Genomic DNA, 19373 nt, shown 5'->3' with positions numbered 1-19373 from the left:
ATCTGGCTCATGTGATAATTGATTGGTTTTAGGATCTCTTATTTTATGAATTGTATTAGAGGCCTGCTGTTTACGCATAAATTCACCTTTTTCAGTCTTCAAGGGTCCAACTTTGGTCTTAACTAATTTTTTTTTTCCTCGGAGGGAAGGAAACTGAGAGTTGACATGATACAGGTTCATAATGTTTTGAGAGGTATAGATAACCAGTGCTTATTTCCCATGCCACGGGCCTCTAAAACTAAACATGGAAACATAGAAATTAGGTGCAGGAGTAGGCCATTCGGCCCTTCGAGCCTGCACCGCCATTCAATATGATCATGGCTGATCATCCAACTCAGTATCCCGTACCTGCCTTCTCTCCATGCTCTCCATAAAGGGCAGAGGTTTAATATGAGATTTAAAGGAGATCTGAGGCATAATTTTTCACACTGTTTTTGATATGTGAAAATAAAAAGCTAGGAAATGATTTTAAACCAAAAAAAGGATTGGGGCAGCTGGAGTATTGTGCCCAACTCTGGGGTCTATTGAAAGGTTATAATGCTGTGCAGAGGGGAATTCCCCTGATGAAGATGACTGAAGGAGTTGAGGTTTGTAAACTGGTACAGGGAAGTTTATGGGAAGATTTTACAGAGGTGCTTAAATTCAGCAGAAACTGTACGAGGCCAACAGAATCATATGAATAAAGAAAAGCATGAGCTCGAGTGGTTCTTACTCTTGCTCATTTACAGTATATTTTCACTAAACTTTCCTGAACATTTGTTCTCTCTCAGATAATTTGTGAAGTAGTTGATCTTATCCATTTCATTAAGAGAAAACTACATATAGCCAGATCCTGAATACCAACTAAATAACCCCATAATATTAGCACAAACTGTTGGACACAACTCAGTGGGTCTCTGGATAAAAGGAATAGGTGATGTTTTGGGTCGAGACCCTTCACCATTCGTAATATGTTCTTGACTGTTGTATTTGTTTCATTTGTTGCTGCATTTCAACGTTTTAATGCCTCGACAGTTCAAATGATTGTTTTATTTTTATTCTAATCAGCAGAAACGGATGAAGTGGTTGGTTTCCTTGGTTCGTCATTTTTACTGGATCCTAAAATCACGGTTGATCCCAGCAAGTATGAGATGTTTTGAACTTTTCATGGCAGCGACGAAAGCACTGTTATTTTGGATCATGTCCCAGGTCTCTTCACAATGGAACCAAGTGAACAGTTCAAGAACCGGACACAGTTCAATGCTACTAATGGTGCGCTGATGATATATGGGCTAAAAGCCAGTGATGAGGGAAATTTCACCTTAACTGTAGATGGCAAAGATTTGAAAACAATACAACTGCTTGTCATTGGTAAGACTTTTCACTTCTTTGTGGTGAAGAATGTAAAACATGCGGCTGTTGGTTTCAGAGAATAGTTTTGAAGGAAGCCTGCCCTGGTAGAACAAGCACTGTAATGTTAGACATTCAGTCAGCTATGATATACCTGCCATCCTATGGAGCGGTTCACTTGGGATTATGATCCAACGTCCACTGCAGCGCTTGTGAGTTCAAAGTTGTTGAAGAGAGGTTGGGGGTGGGAGGGAACAATAGAACAAAGGGTAGACACAAAATACTGGAGTATCTCAGCGGGACAGGCAACATTTCTGGATAGAAGGAATGGGTGACGTTTCAGGGTTGAGACCCTTCTTCAGACAAATGGGAATACTTTTAAGGGGGTGAGAACAGAGTTGCCTCAGTGATAAAATGTTTACGATGTGATCTGTTTAAAGAGGAAGAGAGATAGCATAAATAAAGGAGTGGAAACACTATGAACTTTCCAGCATGCCATCCCATACTCATGGATAAAGAAAGACTGAGTCAATGTTACAAATAGAAAATCTACATCGGAACTGGGTGATCAGCTTCAGTAATGTTATGGTTGACTAGGCCTGGTAAACACAACAGACTTCTCTCACTGAGAGCACGTGAGCCAGGTGAATATTTATGTAAATCTGTTAGTTTCATTGTCGCCATTCTTTTCATAATGTGAATTTAAAATTTGCAGCTGACAAGGTGATTTCCAAATTATTTAGTTCAGAGATACAGCCCGGAAACAGGCCCTTCCGCCCACCGAGTCCGCACCGACCAGCGATCCCGTACACTAACACTATCCTACACTCACTAGGGACAATTTACATTTAAACCAAACCAATGAACTTGCACGTTTTTGGAGTGTGTGAGGAAACTGAAGATCTCGAAGAAAACACATGCAGGTCACAGGGAGAACGTACAAACTCCGTACAGACAGCATCTGTAGTCAGGATCGAACCCGGGTCTCTGGCGCTGTAAGGCAGCAACTCTACTAGTACGTCACCATGCCGCCCTTATATTTAGTCACCATCTCTTACTATCAATCCTGTAGCAATTCAATTGATTTTCATTTTAAAAATTAAATTCAATGTTAGCTGATAACTTTTGCCCTTCTCATTTCCTCTTTCAATTCCATACTGCCATGTCTACATGATTTTGCTTCCAATACAATTGTGCAGGTCTGGTATCTGTAGTCTTAACATGCAAGGCAAATAATATATTAATGTCAGTCAATGAATGGTAATATAACAATTTGCATTCTAGCACCTTTTGGTGAATTGAGGCATTTGCCAGAATTGTTTCTTGGCCTTTTGGCTCAGAACACTTTACACCTTTTCTATGGAGCCCAAAATAAGGCACAATACCCCAGCTGACCTTTGTAGGAACTTATGCTGACCTGATATGAACCCAAAGGTCAGCTGGGGTATTGTGCCTTATTTTGGGCTCCATAGAAAAGGTGTAAAGTGTATGGGAGGAAGTTTCGTTTTGAGATATAGCGCAGAAACGGGCCTTTCGGCCCTCCGAGTCTGCACCGACCAATGATCCGCACAAATGAGCACAATCCTACACAGATTAGGGACAATTTACACTTAAACCAAGTATGCAAACACCAATTTACCTACAAAGGAAACTGACAATCTAGTAGAAAGACCATGTCGTCACGGGAAGAACGTATAAATTCCGTACAGACAGCACCCATAGTCGGGATCAAACCCAGGTCTCTGGCGCTGCAAGTGCTGTAAGGCAGCAACTCTACCGCTACCAGAGGATGCCATAAATGCAGGAACTTGGGTTGTTAACGGTGCAGAGAAGGTGACCTGAAGATTTTGTAGAGGTGTTCACAATCAACTATATCTGACTGGGGCAAACTGAATCTTAAACCAGCTCAAAAGAAACACAAGCATGAGTGCACATTTATGTTAAAAACCTCCAGATCTTTTACATTATTTAAGACAATTTAGCCTAGTTGAATTATTAATATTACAAATGTAAACTTGTGAAAATGAGCTCTGAGTTGGATCATGAACTAGAGTTCAGCTCCACAATCTCTCCTCATGTACACAAATGTATTGTAATTATTTCATTTGCTGCCACATTTCAATGTTTCATTAGTACCTTGGTTTAAATAAGTTTTCTTTTATCCTAATCAGCTAAAATGAAAGAAGTGATTGGTATCCTTGGTTCATCAGTTTTATTGGATCCTAAAATCAAGGTTGATCCCAACAAGAATGAAATTCTTTGGACATTTGTCGCCAATAACAAAAACCGTGACATTATTATGGATCACATCCCAAATATTGCCACAATGGAACCAAGTGACCAGTTCAAGAACCGCTTACAGTTTTTTGCTTCTTCTGGTGGACTGAGAATAAACGGATTAAAAGCCAGTGACCAAGGAGATTATATATTTTCTGTGGATGGACAAGAGTTCAGAGTAATGCAATTACTTCTCAATGGTGAGTAGTTGCACCTGTTGGAGATGCTGCATTAGGATTGTCGATAGTGTTTCCATTAATAAATAAGTAGTATACTGTGCCTTGTCGAGTATACACTGCTGGACTAGATGTTGACTGCGGTCGCACAGTCACTTTCCGTGGCTGCGATACATATATCAACTCATAGAGGAGTCAACTTGGAATTGTGATCGGATTTTCCACTGCTCTATTTGTGGAATGGAAAAAGATGCAGAGAGAATGATGAGGGAGGGATAGGAGAGAGAGAATATTTGTGATGGGGTAAGACCAAGGTTGCATTGCTGATAAACGGTCAGTGATGAGTGATCTGTTTAATGGATTAACAAGAGAAGTTGGAGAGAGAGTGCAAATAACAATGTGATAACTGAAGAGCAGAGCTGTAGGAAATTCCTAACATTGCCAGGACATGACAGCAGAAAAAGATAGACTGAGTCAACATTACAGATGGATGAGCTTCAATGGACCTCGCCAGTTCTGACACAATGGGGAAAGTCAGTTACCTGATGTTGATGATTTCAGTGTAGGAAGGAACTGCAGATGCTGGTTTAAACTGAAGATGGACACAAAAAGCTGGAGTAACTCAGCGGGTCAGAGAGCATCTCTGGAGAAAAGGAATAGGTGACATTGCAGGTCAAAACCCTTCTTCAGTCTAGATATATGGATAGCTGACGTTTTGGGTCAGGAACTTTCTCCAGATTGAGTGTGTGTCTGTGTCTATGTATGGTGATAGGTAGACACAGGCAAGGTGCATTTTTGATAGATGGTTGGAACAAAGGCCAAAGATTAAGACTGAAAGTTTTTGTGTTCTGTCTCACACAGTGAAGCCAGAGGAAGAATTGTGTATGGGTGGGGGGGGTTTGAAGTGGAAGAAATTGGAGAATTCAATGTTCGCAACTGGGAATCGAGTATGCCTTGGAGGACTGAGGGCGAACCCACATTGGGAACACTGGATGCAGTTGATGAGGTCAGAGGAGGCGAACATGAACCTCTTTCTCACCTAGAAGGACTGCTGAAGTCTCCGGATGGAGGTGACGGAAGGGGTATGGGGCCAGGTGTTACATCTCCTGTGGTCGTAGGAGAAAGTTAATGGGGAGGCAGTGGTTTCGTTTGGATGGGATGTGAGCCCAGGAGTTGTGGAGGGAACGGTTTCTGGGATCACGTTGGAGGTGATGAGAAGATCAGAGGGTGATCTGTTGGATGCGGAGGCTGGTGGGTGAAAGGTGCGGACCAAGGGGAACACAGATGTGTGTAGCTTTGGCTGTAATTAATTTAAATGTTCATGATCTGTTTTGTGTCTTTCTTGGCAATTTAACTTAGATTAGGTTGATATTACATGTTTAATCAATAGCCAAGTCCGTAAACCCAGCAAATTCTTCCAGTGTCTGCTCACGTGGTACAGTATGTATTCATTTGCTTTAGTTATACTTGTCAATGTTTCAGTGTTTAAATGAGTACATTTATTTTTCTTCTATACAGATAAAATAAAAGAAGTAATTGGTGTCCTTGGTTCATCAGTTTTATTGGATCCTGAACTCAAAGTTGATCCCAGTAAGAATTATATCAGTTGGACCTTCTATGGCGACTATATTTTAAGTCACATCCCGGGTCACATCACAATGGAACCAACTGACCAGTTCAAGTCCCGTTTGAAGTTTAATCCTTCCATGGGCACTCTGACGATAAATGAATTACAACATGGTGACGACGGAAATTACACATTTCTTATAAATAACGAAGAGATAAAAATATTACGACTGCTTATCTTTGGTAGGTAATTTTCACTATTCATATCACAAAATGTAAAATAGTGAGTATAGAATTTGTGATGGTTATTTCCATTAAAGAACACATGATGGAATAAATACTGAAATACTTGGCATTGAAAGCTGCCGTTCAGGCAGCCACCATGGAAGAGTTCAATCGGGACCGCAATCCAGTCTCTATCCCTTTACTGCTGCGATGGGAGAAAGAGAAGTGTTTATCAAACCTAAGGGTTGGAATTTCCTATTGCGGAGGGTGGTGCAATGTCCATGGTGCTGTGTCAATGCACTATCCCGTGATAGCTAATAATCAAAAACGTTATGGGGTCACAAGGAACTGCAGATGTTGTGTTACAAACAAAAGAGACTCAAAGTACTGGAGTAACTCAGTGGGTTGAGCAACATCTTTGGAGAACACGACTGTGACATTTCGGATTGGGACCCTTCTTCAGACTGGTCCCAACCCGAAACATTACCTATCCATGTTCTCACGACATGCTGCCTGACCAGTTGAGTTACTCCAGCACTTTGTGTCTCTTTTAATCTAAATTCTTAGACTGTCTTTTCCTCTCCCGTTTCCATTTTCAGTTGCAGGCTGCTCTTTTTGCATCTTGCATGATTTTTGCTTCAGTATCAGTGACATCAATATACAAATTGAGTGCGAAGACATTGATAGTCTCATGCAATCATGTCACTGAAAGGGAACAACAGTTTTCATTTGTGCATTTTTAAATGACCAAAGGAATTTCCAAGAAGCCTTCATAGGTTTAATGTCGAGCAACACAGTGTGAGAAAATGGCTAATCATCTTGGAGGTAGAGCGAAAATGAAGTTCAGGGAATGAATTCCAGAGAATGGAAATTCAGCTGACAATATAGGGGCATAAAACTGAGAACGTTTAAGAAGCTAGAATTGAGGAAGCTGAGGATTAAGTGTCTGAAGCAGGGAAATAAAGCCCTTCTGAAATTTTAGAATGAGATGGAGAATTGAGAATTTTGAACCAAAGCATCGCCAGAGCTGGAACCTGTTTAGGTCACAAGCAATGGGACCTGGCCTATTCATGAATAGTGTAGGGTCAGATCAAGTTGATGAGGGATTTGAGATGGCAGGAGAGTCCGGGAATCACTTTAATAACGACAAGCAAAATAAAGGACATTTCAGTTACCTTGAGCCCTAGTGTTGTCCTGGGTTGAACAAGGTCAGGGGAGGCAGGGTTGTTTAGAATTGGTAGACTGTGCGATGTACAAGGACTCAGCAATGGACCTGAACGAACATGCCACGGTTGTTTCCGGCTTCATAAGGACGACAGGTGGCACAATGGGCTAAGTGTTCGGCTGGCGACCGGAAGGTAGCCGGTTCGAATCCCGCTTGGAGTGCATACTGTCGTTGTGTCCTTGGGCAAGACACTTCACCCACCTTTGCCTGTGTGTGAATGTGTGTGAGTGATTGGTGGTGGGAGGCGCAGAATGGCAGCCACGCTTCCGTCAGTCTGCCCCAGGGCAGCTGTTGGTACAGAAGTAGCTTACCACCACCGAGTGTGACTGAGGAGTGAATGAATAATGCGATGTAAAGCGCCTTGAGTATTAGAAAGGCGCTATATAAATCCCATCCATTATTATTATTATCATGTGTGGAAGAGCGTGTTCCCACAAAAGCCATTCCGAGAATTCCCCAACCAGATGCTTTGGATGAACCAGGAGGTCCGTAATCTTTGGCTCTAAATTGGAAGAAAAGACAGACATTCGGCAGCTGTGGCAGGGCTTGCATGCCATCAGTTCCTGCAAGGCAAAATCAAGTGGCAGATCAAACGACAGTGAGGCGTCACTCCCGGACGCGCTTAATGTGTTCCACGCATGCTTCATTAGGGAGAACACTGACGCTCCTTTCCATAACTCATGATGGTATTGCAATCTCTGTTGCCGATGTCAGAAGATCCTTCAGAAGGGTTAACTCTTGGAAAGCATCTGAACCTGATGGTGTACATGGTTGCATTCTCAAAACATGCGTGGACCAACTGGCGGGAGATTTTGCGGACATCTTCAACCTCTCATTACTGAGGCTTAAAGGGCAGTCATAAGAGCAAGGTGATAGAGCAATCCATAAGTGCTTCAATGACCACTGACTGGTGGTACTAAAGTCCATGGTGAAGAAGTGCTTTAAGACATTGGTTATGGTTCATATCAGGTCCTTTGCAAGAACCTGGACCAATTGCAATTTATCACCATCACAATATATCAATGTGGGATGAGATCTCTCTGGCTCTCCTATTTTTCTTTTGAGGTAGAGGATTTGTGTTTTGTAATATTGTTAAGCCGCTAAGTAGGTAAAGAATAAGCACGGGGTATATTGGTACTGTGGGTAGACAGGAATGTGGAGTTGAGGTTACAATGTCATGATCTCATTCAATGGCAATTCAGGCTTCGGTTGAAATACAAATCCTGCTCTTAATTTCTATATTTATATATATATCTTTGTGTATGTGAACATAAAGAAATACGTCCATTTGTACACACTTGGTGCAATGTTATTGGGCAGGAATTCATTCTGAGTCAAGGCAGGAATATTATAGTTCAGCAACATTTTTTTCTTCTACAGAAAAACTGTCAGATGTTTTGATATTGAAAGACAACAGATCCTTGGGATTCCTCATCAATCTCAGATGTGACATCACTGGAAATCCTACTGAGTATCAATGGTGGAAAGATGGAGGGGGAATTTCCCAGCATCACCAATTTACAGAAGAGAACAGCACACTTGTTATTACACGTAGTTTGGTCAGTGACTGTGGAACGTATACCTGTATCGCCAAAAATCCCATCAGCTCCATCAAGCAAGATTACAATTTAATTCTTCATGGTAATCTTTCATTAATTATTTTGGGATAATCTTTGTGAACACTTTCTATTGGTGGGCTATCGAATGCAACCTGTGTAAATCAGCACCGTAATAGATAGACATGAGCTGAGTTAATATAGTTCACTGAATCTCTTAAAGGTTATCGCATCGAAGGAAGCCTTTTGGCCAATTAGTAATTTACTGTTTTATTTAATCCAGCTAATCTCACTCCTTTGCCCACAGCCCTCCAAATTCTTTCCTTTGGATATTCCCCCAGTCACCTATGAACAATACAATTAGCTTAGTTTAGTTTAAAGATACAGCACAGAAACAGGCCCTTTGGCCCACAGAGTTGCACCGACCAGCGATCCCTGCATTTTAACACTATCCTACACCCACTAGGACCAATTTACACTTATTCAAACCAATTAACCTACAAACCTATACGTCTTTGGAGTGTGGGAGGAAACCGAAGATTTCGCAGAAAATGCACAGGGTCATGGGGAGAACACCCAAACTCCGTGCGGACAGCACCCGTAGTCGGGATCGAACCCGGGTGTCTGGCGCTGTAAGGCAGCAACTCTACCGCTGTGCCATCATGCCACAATTGAATATCCTCCCACTGACCCTGGCAGAGAAATGTAGATTACACCCATCTGCTGTGTATATAAAATAAGTCCTTGGTTCACTTCCTGTTCTTTTGCTCGTGACATTCATTCTTTCAACTGGTTTTCAATGCCTGCACCCTGACCTAGCCCTGCTGTGGCCTGCCGCTGCCGCTGCCATTGCCTATCGCTGTCGTGGCCTGTTGCTGTCGTGGTCTACCATGACAGACTAAGAATGTGAGTAGCTTTGAAAAAGATTCTGGCAAATTAAAGAAAAGGATTGAAAAGGAGATGCAAGTCTTTAAAACAACACTCCGCGGACAGTGTTTATGTCCTGAAGATCTTTTCCAAGCAGAAAGCGTGGTCATCTTTCAGTCAAAGACTAGGATTCAAAGAAGAACTATCAGTACTAGAAGCTGGTAAAAATGGTGTCAAAAGAAGCAGTCATTTGTACAAGCTAGATCCGGTGCTGGATGATGGACTTCTGAGATAGGCGGTTGCCAGAATAGACCAGCGATGCCTGAAGAGGCCAAACATCCTATCAGTGTCTCGAAGGACCTTCACATATCAACACTACTGTTACGACATATCCATGAACAACTCGGACATGGAAGAAGAAATCATATGCCGTCTCACCTCCGTATAAAATACTGGATTATCAAAGCGACCTCCGCTGCAAGAAAAGCCATAACAGACAGTGTTGTGTGTAAACGACAGTGGGGAAGAGATGGAGAACAAAAAATGGCTGACTGGCCCCTGGAGAGGATTCTACCAGACAAGCCTCCATTTACAGATGTGGGAGTAGACTACTTCGGTCTTCTAGAGATCAAGAGAGGACAAAGTCATGTTAAAATGTATGGTGTAATCTTCACCTGCATGGCAAGCAGGGCAGTAGATCTTGAAGTTGCATCTACACTTGACACAGACTCCTGCATCCATGCATTACGAAGATTAATCTGTCGACGAGGTCAAGTTTCATCTTTAAGATCAGACAATGGTACAAATTTTATCGGAGCGGAAAGAGAATTGAGAGAAGCACTTGAATCAGGACAAGATCCAGAGTGCTATGCTTCAGCGAGGGATAAGGTGGTACTTTAACCCCCGGTAGGATCCCATCAGGGCGGTGTTTGGGTCCGATTGATCCGCATGGTTCAAAATGATTCAAAATGTGCTGTGCTCTGTTCTTAACCAACAAGTTCTGGATGATGAAGGATTGCAAACTTTAATTTGTGAAGTTGAAGCAATTTTAAATGATCCACCCGTTACCAAGAGTTCTGATGATCCAATGGACCTTGAAGCACGCACACTAAACCATCTTCTTCTGTTGAAGACCAAGCCAATACTACTACTTGGACTCTTTGGAAAGGAAGACGTACATTAAACGAACATGGAGACAGGTGTAATATATGGCAGACCTCTTTTGGAAATGGTGGGCACAAGAATACTTGCCCCTAATCCAAGAATGACAATGGTGGTCAACCGTAAGGAGAAGCTTTGCTCCAGGTGACATTGTTGTCGTGGCTGATTCCACTGCACCACGAGGCTCCTGGTTAATGGGCGGAATATTGGAGACCATACCAGATGCACAAGGCTCATAGTTCGACTTCAGACCAAAAACAACATCTTGGAAAGACCGATAACAAAGATATGTCTGCTCCAAGAAGCTGAGGCCTAGGTATTGGTGGCCCTAAAAATAACAATAAAAAGAAGGAAGAGAAGAAGATTGAAGAATCACTAAAGAGGATTAAATGCCAGCATATAGTACATCCCAATTTTTTAAAATGTGTAAAGGAAAATGGGCTAGTGTAATGTATATAGCTCCATTTATTATTTATTAGTAATTGTTTTGTTATATACGTAGGACAATTAGGGGCGGGTGCGTTGGGGCCATTTATGTATATTGTCAGCATATCATATTATTTTGCTTAGATTTATCTTGCAGTATTATTTTGGACACTTGTGGGCGGCCATTAGATGCACAAGGTGGTGTATGTGTATGGGCACATGAGGCAGGCACAGGGAGGGAGCGCATACAGTTTTCACCAGACCGGGGACAGAGCAACCAGCTACGACTTGCATGCAGAATTAGGAAAACCTGGTACGTTCATTCCTTTGTTTGTACAACTACCTCAATAAACAACCAACTAAACTTGAAATAACGACCGGAAGATCTGTTCTATTGGGTCTGTGTAAGATCACTCCAACTCTACCTATGTATGAATAGTAACTGGAAAAGTTGAAAATGTGCCATTACAATCCTCTCCACATTCACTCTACCCCGGCCTTTTGGTATGTTTCCATGAGATCCCCCTCATCCTTCTACACTCGAGTACAGGCCCAGTAGATGGGAAATGTTGGCTGGTGGGAGCAACATAGGCCGAAGGACCTGTTTCCATATTCTATGACTCAACGGCTCCAGAGATGCCGCCCGACCTGCTAAGTTCCCAGTATTTTAAAGTGCATGTTCATAAGTACTAGAAGCAGAATTATGCCATTCGGCCCATCGCCATTCAATCATGGCTGATCTATCTCCCTCCAAACCCTATTCTCCTGCCTTCTCCCCATTACCTCTGACACCCGTACAAACCGAGAATCTATCTATCTCAGCCTTTAAAATATCCATTGACGGACTCCACAGCCCTCTGAGGCATTAGATTCCACAGATTCACCACCTTCTGACGAAAGAAATTCCTCCTCATCTTCCTAAAGGAATTCTGAGGCTGTGCCTTCTGGTCCGTGACTCTCCCACAAGTGGAAACACTCTCTCTACATCCACTCTATCCAGGCCTTTTGCTGTTCAATAAGTTTGTGTCTATCTTTGGTGTAAACTGGCGTCTGCAGTTCCTTCCTGCAAACTTCCTGCAGCAGTTTGTTTATATTTTGTTCCAATATCCACTGTGTTTTTCACTGCAATTTCTGAACTCTGTGGCTGTATGTTAGCTCAAACCACTGTGCCGGATCTGCTAGTTTCCTTTCTTATGTTTAGTTTCTTGTCAGTTTAGAGATACAGCGTGGAAACAAGCCCTTCGGCTTACTGAGTCCACACCGACCAGCAACCCCCACACATTAACACCACCCTGCACTAGGGACAATTTACATTTATGCCAAGCTAACTAAGCTACAAACCTGAACTTCTCTGGAGTGTGGGAGGAGACTGTAGATCTCAGAGAAAACCCATGCGGTCACGGGGAGATCATACAAACTCTGTACAGACAGCACCTGTAGTCAGGATTGAACCCAGGTCGCTGGCGTTGTGAGGCAGCAACTCTACCACTGTACCACAGTGCTCCAAAAAACTGATGAAGAAGGAAACTTGGGGGAAAGCAGGAACGGGGTAGTGATTTTGGAAGATCAGCCAATGACATAGAATGATATTGAACGGCGGTGCTGGCTCGAAGGGCTGAATAGCCTACTCCTGCACCTATTTTCTTTGTCTGTTTCTCTAGAGCGGCATGGTGGTGCAGCAGTAGTGTTGCTGCCTAACAACGCTTGTAGCGTCAGAGACCCGGGTTCGATCCCGACTACGGGTGCTATCTGTACGTAGTTTGTTCTCCCGTGACCGCTTGGGTTTTCTCCGAGATCTTCGGTTTCCTCCCACACTCCAAAGATGTACAGTTTATAGCAGTTTAATTGGTGTAAGAGTAAATTATCCCTAGTGTGTGTAGGGTACTGTTAATGTACGGGGATCGCTGGTCAACACGGACTCTGGGCCGAGGGGCCTGGTTCTGTGCTGTATCTCTAAATTAAAACTAATCTAAAAAAGCAATAAACATTTTGAACATTCTTATTTGTTTGTTTTACTGGCATGCTCATAAACAGAATAGTGATAAGCATTTTGGACTTTGGACAGTTAATTACCGTCGCACCCATCACCTCTCAATAAGTGAAAATGTCCAGCCCAGTAAATCTAAGCTGAAACTCATTCTCTGAAGTCTTATAAGTTCATAAGACATGAAAGAAACTTGAGTCTCGACCGATTACTGTGGGCGTGGAGGGTGACTGAACCCACACAAGTGAGTGGCAGCGGTGGAGTCGCTGCCTCAGTCACAGCACCAGAGACCCGGGTTCGATCCTGACTACTGGTGCTGTCTGTACGGAGTTTGTACGTTCTTCCCGTGACCTGTGTGGGTTTTCTCCAGGTGCTCAAGTTTCCTCCCATACGACAGATGTACTGATTTGTAGGCTAATTGGATTGGTATCATTGTAAATTGGCCCTCGTGTGTGTAGGATCGTGTTAGTGAATTGGGTGATCGCTGGTCAGCATGAACTTGGTGGACCATAGGGCCTGTTTCCATGCCGTATCTCTAAACTAAACCAAAGTGCCTTTAGGCACAAAATGCTGCAGTAACTGAGCAGGACAGGCAGCATCTCTGGAGAGAAGTAATGGGTGATGTTTCGGGTCGGGACGTTTCTTCAGACTGACTTCACCTTCCTGAACTGATCTGTAATTTTTACACCTTCTTTATCTCTGTATCTCCCTCTCCCCTGAATCTGAAGAAGGGTGTCAACCTGAAACGTCACCCATTCCTTCTTTCCAGAGATGCTGCCTGTCCCGATGAGTTACTGCAGCATTTTGTGTCAACATTACATTTTGTTTGATTAGATCAATATGCATTGTACTGTATTGTTGGCTGTGCCCTCTGGTCTTTGACTCTCCCGCTAGCAGAAACATCCTGTCCACATTCACTCTATCCAGGCCTTTCAATATATTTCCATGAGCTTCCACCTCATCCTTCTACACTCGAGTACAGGCCCAGTAGATGGGACATGTTGGCTGGTGGGAGCAACTTGGCTCGAAGGGCCTGATTCCATGCTCTATGACTCAATGGCTCCAAAGAATGTCCAGAGGAAGGACATTCTTGCGATTGAGGGAGGTCAGCGTAGGTTCACCAGATTAATTCCCGGGATGGCGAGACTGACATATGATGAAAGAATGGGTCGACTGGGCTCATATTCGCTGGAATTTAGAAGGATAAGTCGGGGTCTTATAGAAACATGCACAATTCTTAAGCGATTGGACAGGCTAAATGCAGTAAAAATGTTCCCGATGTTGGGGGAGTCCAGAACCAGGAGTCACAGTTTAAGAATAAGGGCCATTTAGGACTGAGATGAGATAAAGATTTTTTCACCCAGTGCATTGTGAATCTGTGAAATTCTCTGCCACAGAAGGCAGTGGAGGCCAATTCACTGGATGTTTTCAAGAGAGAGTTAGTTATAGCTCTTTGGGCTGATGGAATCAAGGGATATGGGGAGAAAGCAGGAACGGGCTACTGATTTTGGATGATCAGCCAATGATATTGAATGGTGGTGCTGGCTTGAAGGGCTGAATGGCCTACTCCTGCACCTATTGTCTATGTTTCTGTTTCTCTACTGCGGCATGGTGGCGCAGCGGTAGAGTTACTGCCTAACAGCGCTTCCAGTGTCGGAGACCCAGGTTCGATCACGACTACTGGTGCTGTCTGTATGTTCTCCGCGTGACCGCTTAAGTTTTCTCCGAGATCTTCAGTTTCCTCCCACACTCCAAAGATGTACAGCTTGCAAATTATCCTTAGTGTGTGTAGGGTAGCGTTAATGTATGGGGATCGCTGGTCGACATGGACTTGGTGGGCCAAAGGGCCTGTTTCAGTGCTGTATCTCTAAATTAAAACTAATCTATAAAGCAATAAACATTTTGAAAATTTTTATTTGTTTGTTTTACTGCTGTGCTTCAAAACAGAGTAGTGATAAGCATTTTGGAGTTTGGGCAGTTAATAACCGTCACACCCATCACCTCTCACCAAGTGACAATGTCCAGCACAGTAAGTTTAAGCTGAAACTCATTTTGAGAAGTCCTATATGTTAATGTCATCGGAGTAGAATATGGCCATTTGGCCCATCGAGTCTGCTCCGCCATTCAAACATGGCTGATCTATTTTTCCCTGAATTGGCCCACAACCCTATTCTCCTGCCTTCTCCCCATAACCTTTGATGTAGTAACTAATTAAGAAAATATCAATCTCTGTTATAAAATACTCAATTGACTTGGCCTCCACCGCCGTCTGTGGCAATGAATTCCACCCCCTGGCTATAGAAGTTCCCCCTCATCTCCATTCTGCAGGTACACCCTTTTATTCTGAGGTTCTAGTCCTTGACTGTCCCACTAGTGGAAACATCCTCTCTACATCCACTATCCAGGCCTTTCACTATTCGGTAAGTTTGTGTCTATCTTTGGTGTAAACCGGCATCTGCAGTTCCTTCCTGCAGACTTGCTCCAGCAATTTATTTATATTTTGTTCCAACATCCACTGCCTGTTTTTCACTACAATTTCTGAATTCTGTGGCTGCATGTTAGCTCAAACCGCTGTGCAGTATCTGCTAGTTTCCTTTCTTATGTTTAGTTTCTTGTCAGTTTAGAGATACAGCACCAAATCAGGCCCCTCGGCGTACCGAGTCCGCACCGACCAGCAATCCCCGCACATTAACACGACCCTACACACACTAGGGACAATTTACATTTATGCAAGCCGACTAGCCTACAAACCTGAACGTCTATGGAGTGTGGGAGGAGACTGAAGATCTCAGAGAAAAGCCATGCGGTCACGGGGAGATCATACAAACTCTGTACAGACAGCACCTGTAGTCAGGATTGAACCCAGGTCTCTGGCGCTGTGAGGCAGCAACTCTACCACTGCACCACAGTGCTCCAAAAAACTGATGAAGAAGGAAACTTGAGTCTCGACTGATTACTGTGGGCGTGGAGGGTGTCGGAACCTGGTTCGATCCTAACTACGGGCGCTGTCTGTACGGCGTTTGCATGTTCTCACCATGACCTGCGTGGGTTTTCTCCAGGTGTTCAGGTTTCCTCCTATATGACAGTCGTACCGATTTGTAGACTCATTGGCTTGGTATAATTGTATATTGTCCCTCTTCTGTGTAGGATAGTGTTAGTGTACAGGTTGCTCGCTGGTCAGCATGAACTTGGTGGGCCAAATGGCCTGTTTCCGTGCTGCATCTCTAAACTAAACCAAACTGCCTTTAGGCATAAAATGCTGCAGTAACTCAGTGGGACAGGCAGCATCTCTGGGGAGAAGGAATGGGTGATGTTTCAGGTCGAGACCCTTCTTCAGACTGACTTCACCTTCCTGACTGGATCTGTAATTTTCACACCTTACCCTTCCTTATTTCTGTGCCTCCCTCTCCCCTGACTCTCAGTCTGAAGAAGGGTCTCAACCTGAAACGCCACCCATTCCTTCTCTCCAGAGATGCGACTTGTCCCACTGAGTTACTCCAGTATTTTGTGTTTATCTTCAGTGTAAACCAGCTTCTGCAATTCCTTCCGACACAAATTAATCAAAAGGACGTCGAAGCCTATAAAGTAGGTGCAGGAAAAGGCCATTTGGCCTTTCGAGGCAGCACCACCATTCAATATGATCATGGCTGATCATCCACAATAAGTACCCCATTCCTGCTTTCTCCCCAAATCCCTTGATTCCGTTACCTTAAGAGCTATATCTAACTCTCAGAAGATCGACAAAAAAAGCTGGAGTAACTCAGCGGGCCAGGCAGCATCTCTGGAGAGAAGAAGTGAGTGATGTTTTGGGTTGAGACCCATCTTCTAACTCTCTCTTGAAAACATCTAGTGAATTAGCCTCCACTGCCTTCTGTGGCAGAGAATTCCACAGATTCACAACTCTCTGGGTGAAAATGTTTTTCCTCATCTCGGTGACACTCAGGATAGTGGCATTTGTCGGATGACTGGGGAGGTGGGGGAGTGGGTCGAGAAGAGGCAAAGCAAGGGTTACTTAAAGTTGAAGAAACCTATATTCACAAGCCAGCTTGCTGCATCGGGTGTGCACCGCCCTGGTTTGTGGCCAGGTACTACGTGCGCGACTGTTCATTTTATCTGCACTTTATGACCGAAAGTGAAAGTGTATTTTCATGGAATTCATTCTAATCTCGGGTGTGGAGATCACTGGAGAATAAATAGCCTTTCTCTGCAGATATCGCCGCTGGCGTTGGAGTCGATTATTGTGTTTGCTGAAAGGAGTCTCGGTACATCTCAGCTCCTAGCGTCGGAGGTTGTGGTCAGTCCAGTGAGGTTCGGTGTCTGCACTCAGCACTGATTGTGCCGGGGGAGCTCCAAGCAAGACCATTCGTCCCATCGCCAACGCTGCAATCCCCTTACAGCTGCAGACGGTCGCTTCCTCGATCGGTGAGTGATGCAGTTTCGTGTCCCAGGAATGGACAAGAAACAAAACATGCGGGAATATTCAGCTAAAGGGTCTCGACCCGAAACGCCACCCATTCCTTCTCTCCAGAGATGTTGCCTTTCCCACAGAGTTACTCCAGCTTTTTATGTATAAAGGGCTGGAGTAACTTAGATAACGTCAAGTAACCCTTGCTCGCCATCCCTCCCTCCTTCCCAGTTCTCCGACCAGTCTGAATGTCCCCGTTTACATTTTATCTCTGCTTTGGTGTCACTAACTAACAACGATCTATTCTACATGTTCCATGATCTCCATCCCCTTTTGTCTCGTTGTCACACCTTTACTTCCTTATCTCTGTAGCTCCCTCTCCCCTGACGCTCAGTCTGACGAAGGGTCTCCACCTGAAATCTCCCATTCCTTCGATCCAGGGATGCTGCCTGTCCCGCTGAGTTACCCCTGCTTTTTGTATCTATCTTCAGTTTAAACCAGCATAGGCCACTCCTTCCTGCACCTTTATAGGTTTATATGGGTTAGCACGGGTGTCAGGGGTTATGGGGAAAAGGCAGGAGAATGGGGTTAGGAGGGAGAGATTGAATGGCGAAGTAGACTTGATTGTCCAAATGACCTAATTCTGCTTCTGTTAGTTATAGTCTTTATAGACATTATAGGTTTAAGAGGGGGGGAGATTAACGGGAGATTAAGGGAGGGTAAGTGATTTAGTGGGAACCTGAGGGGTGACATTTTCACACAAAGGGTGGTGGGTGTATGGAACGTGCTGCCGGAGGATGTAGTTGAGGCCAAAGATCCGAAAGCGAGCAAGATGGATTACTCTCGCGCAAACGCGTAGTACGGTCATGTGCAGATTCATGGGTGATTATAGGACCCATTTTAGCAACCAGCCTCTGCCATCTTGTTCCGCCATCTTGTTCCGGCCAAAGATCGGATCTTCGCTTCCGCCTCCGCTCCCGTATCTTCGCTTTGGTCTTTGACTTGGGCGGGGAGAGGGGGTGTGCGGTCCGGGGCAGCGGCGAGAGGGAGTGTGCGGTCCTGGGAGAGGAGGTGCGCGGCCCGGGGAGAGGGAGTGTGGGGCCCGGGGCAGCGGGGAGAGGGGCATAGGAGGGGCGGAGACATTGGGGGGAGGTGAAGGGGGTGCCGGGGGGGGGGGGGGGGGGGGGGGGGGGGGGAGGGGGGAGAGTTGAGGGGTGGGATAGGGCCTAGTGTGTGTGAAGTTGGGGGAAGTTTACAATGTTTATTATTTAATGTCCCTTGTCTAGTCTGAAATAAAGTTCATCATTGGATATAAAAATCAGAAGAAATATAATTGTGTGTGTTATATGATTATATACATTTATATCACATTCATGTATGTGTGTTTATAAACATTTTATTCTTTAACAAGAATTAACAGAATTATGAACTAACAGAATTATGAATCTAACCCTATATCACACACAAAAACTGTTCCCCCGCAACGTTGATTACCCTGCGAGTCGGATCGGGTCGGGTAGGTTCCGGTTACTACAAAATCAACTCAGACACAGCTTATGAGCCATTTAAAAAGAAATGATTTAAAAAAAACATTAAAAAAGACAATTACCAGAGTCAAATTTTATTCTTGACAAGAAATATGAACTGACAGAATTATGAATCTAACCCTATATCACACACACAAACTGTTGCCCCGCAACATTGATTACACTGCGAGTCGGGTCGGTCAGGCACGCTCCGGTTACTAAAATGGGCGGGGAAAAATGCCCAGGATCCCCTCTGTAGCGTACTACACGTCAGCCCACTGCATTTCGCAGGAGTAGCCTATCTTGCACCGCTATAGGATCTTTGGTTGAGGCAGGGACTATCCAATGTTTAAGCAGCATCTAGACGGGTACATGGATAGGACAGTTTTGGAGGGATATGGACCAAACGCGGGCAGGTGAGACTGGTGTAGATGGGACATGTTAGCGGGTGTGGGCAAGTTTCCAGTCTGTAAAATTCTATTACTCTATAAACCGAAATGTCGTCTGTCCATTTCCAGATGCTGCCCGTTCCTCCAGCACTTTGTGTTCTGCTCATATATCAGGGTATCTGTACAGTCGGGTGTGTATCAATCTGTGTGTGTGTGTGTGTTTTGTTTTAGTGCTAAAGGCAGGGGTTCATCCTGACCACA

At 44.1% G+C, this 19373-nt stretch overlaps 1 protein-coding gene across 1 annotated transcript; it reads left to right on the top strand.

Moving 5' to 3' along the window:
- The first annotated feature begins 3613 nt into the window (after positions 1-3613).
- LOC116969300 (hemicentin-2-like) lies at positions 3614-9652 on the top strand. The gene is made up of 4 exons (XM_033016168.1): positions 3614-3806; positions 5301-5591; positions 8179-8439; positions 9399-9652. Exons 1-4 carry the CDS (start codon positions 3629-3631, stop codon positions 9407-9409), a joined length of 741 nt encoding a protein of 246 aa, XP_032872059.1. The 5' UTR covers positions 3614-3628; the 3' UTR covers positions 9410-9652.
- The last annotated feature ends 9721 nt before the right edge of the window (positions 9653-19373 follow it).

The sequence above is a fragment of the Amblyraja radiata genome, unplaced genomic scaffold, assembly GCF_010909765.2.
Source record: "Amblyraja radiata isolate CabotCenter1 unplaced genomic scaffold, sAmbRad1.1.pri S148, whole genome shotgun sequence".
Taxonomy (NCBI): Eukaryota; Metazoa; Chordata; class Chondrichthyes; order Rajiformes; family Rajidae; genus Amblyraja; species Amblyraja radiata.
The sequence above is the reverse complement of the archived record's forward strand: the minus strand, read 5'-3'. Positions and strand labels throughout refer to the sequence as shown.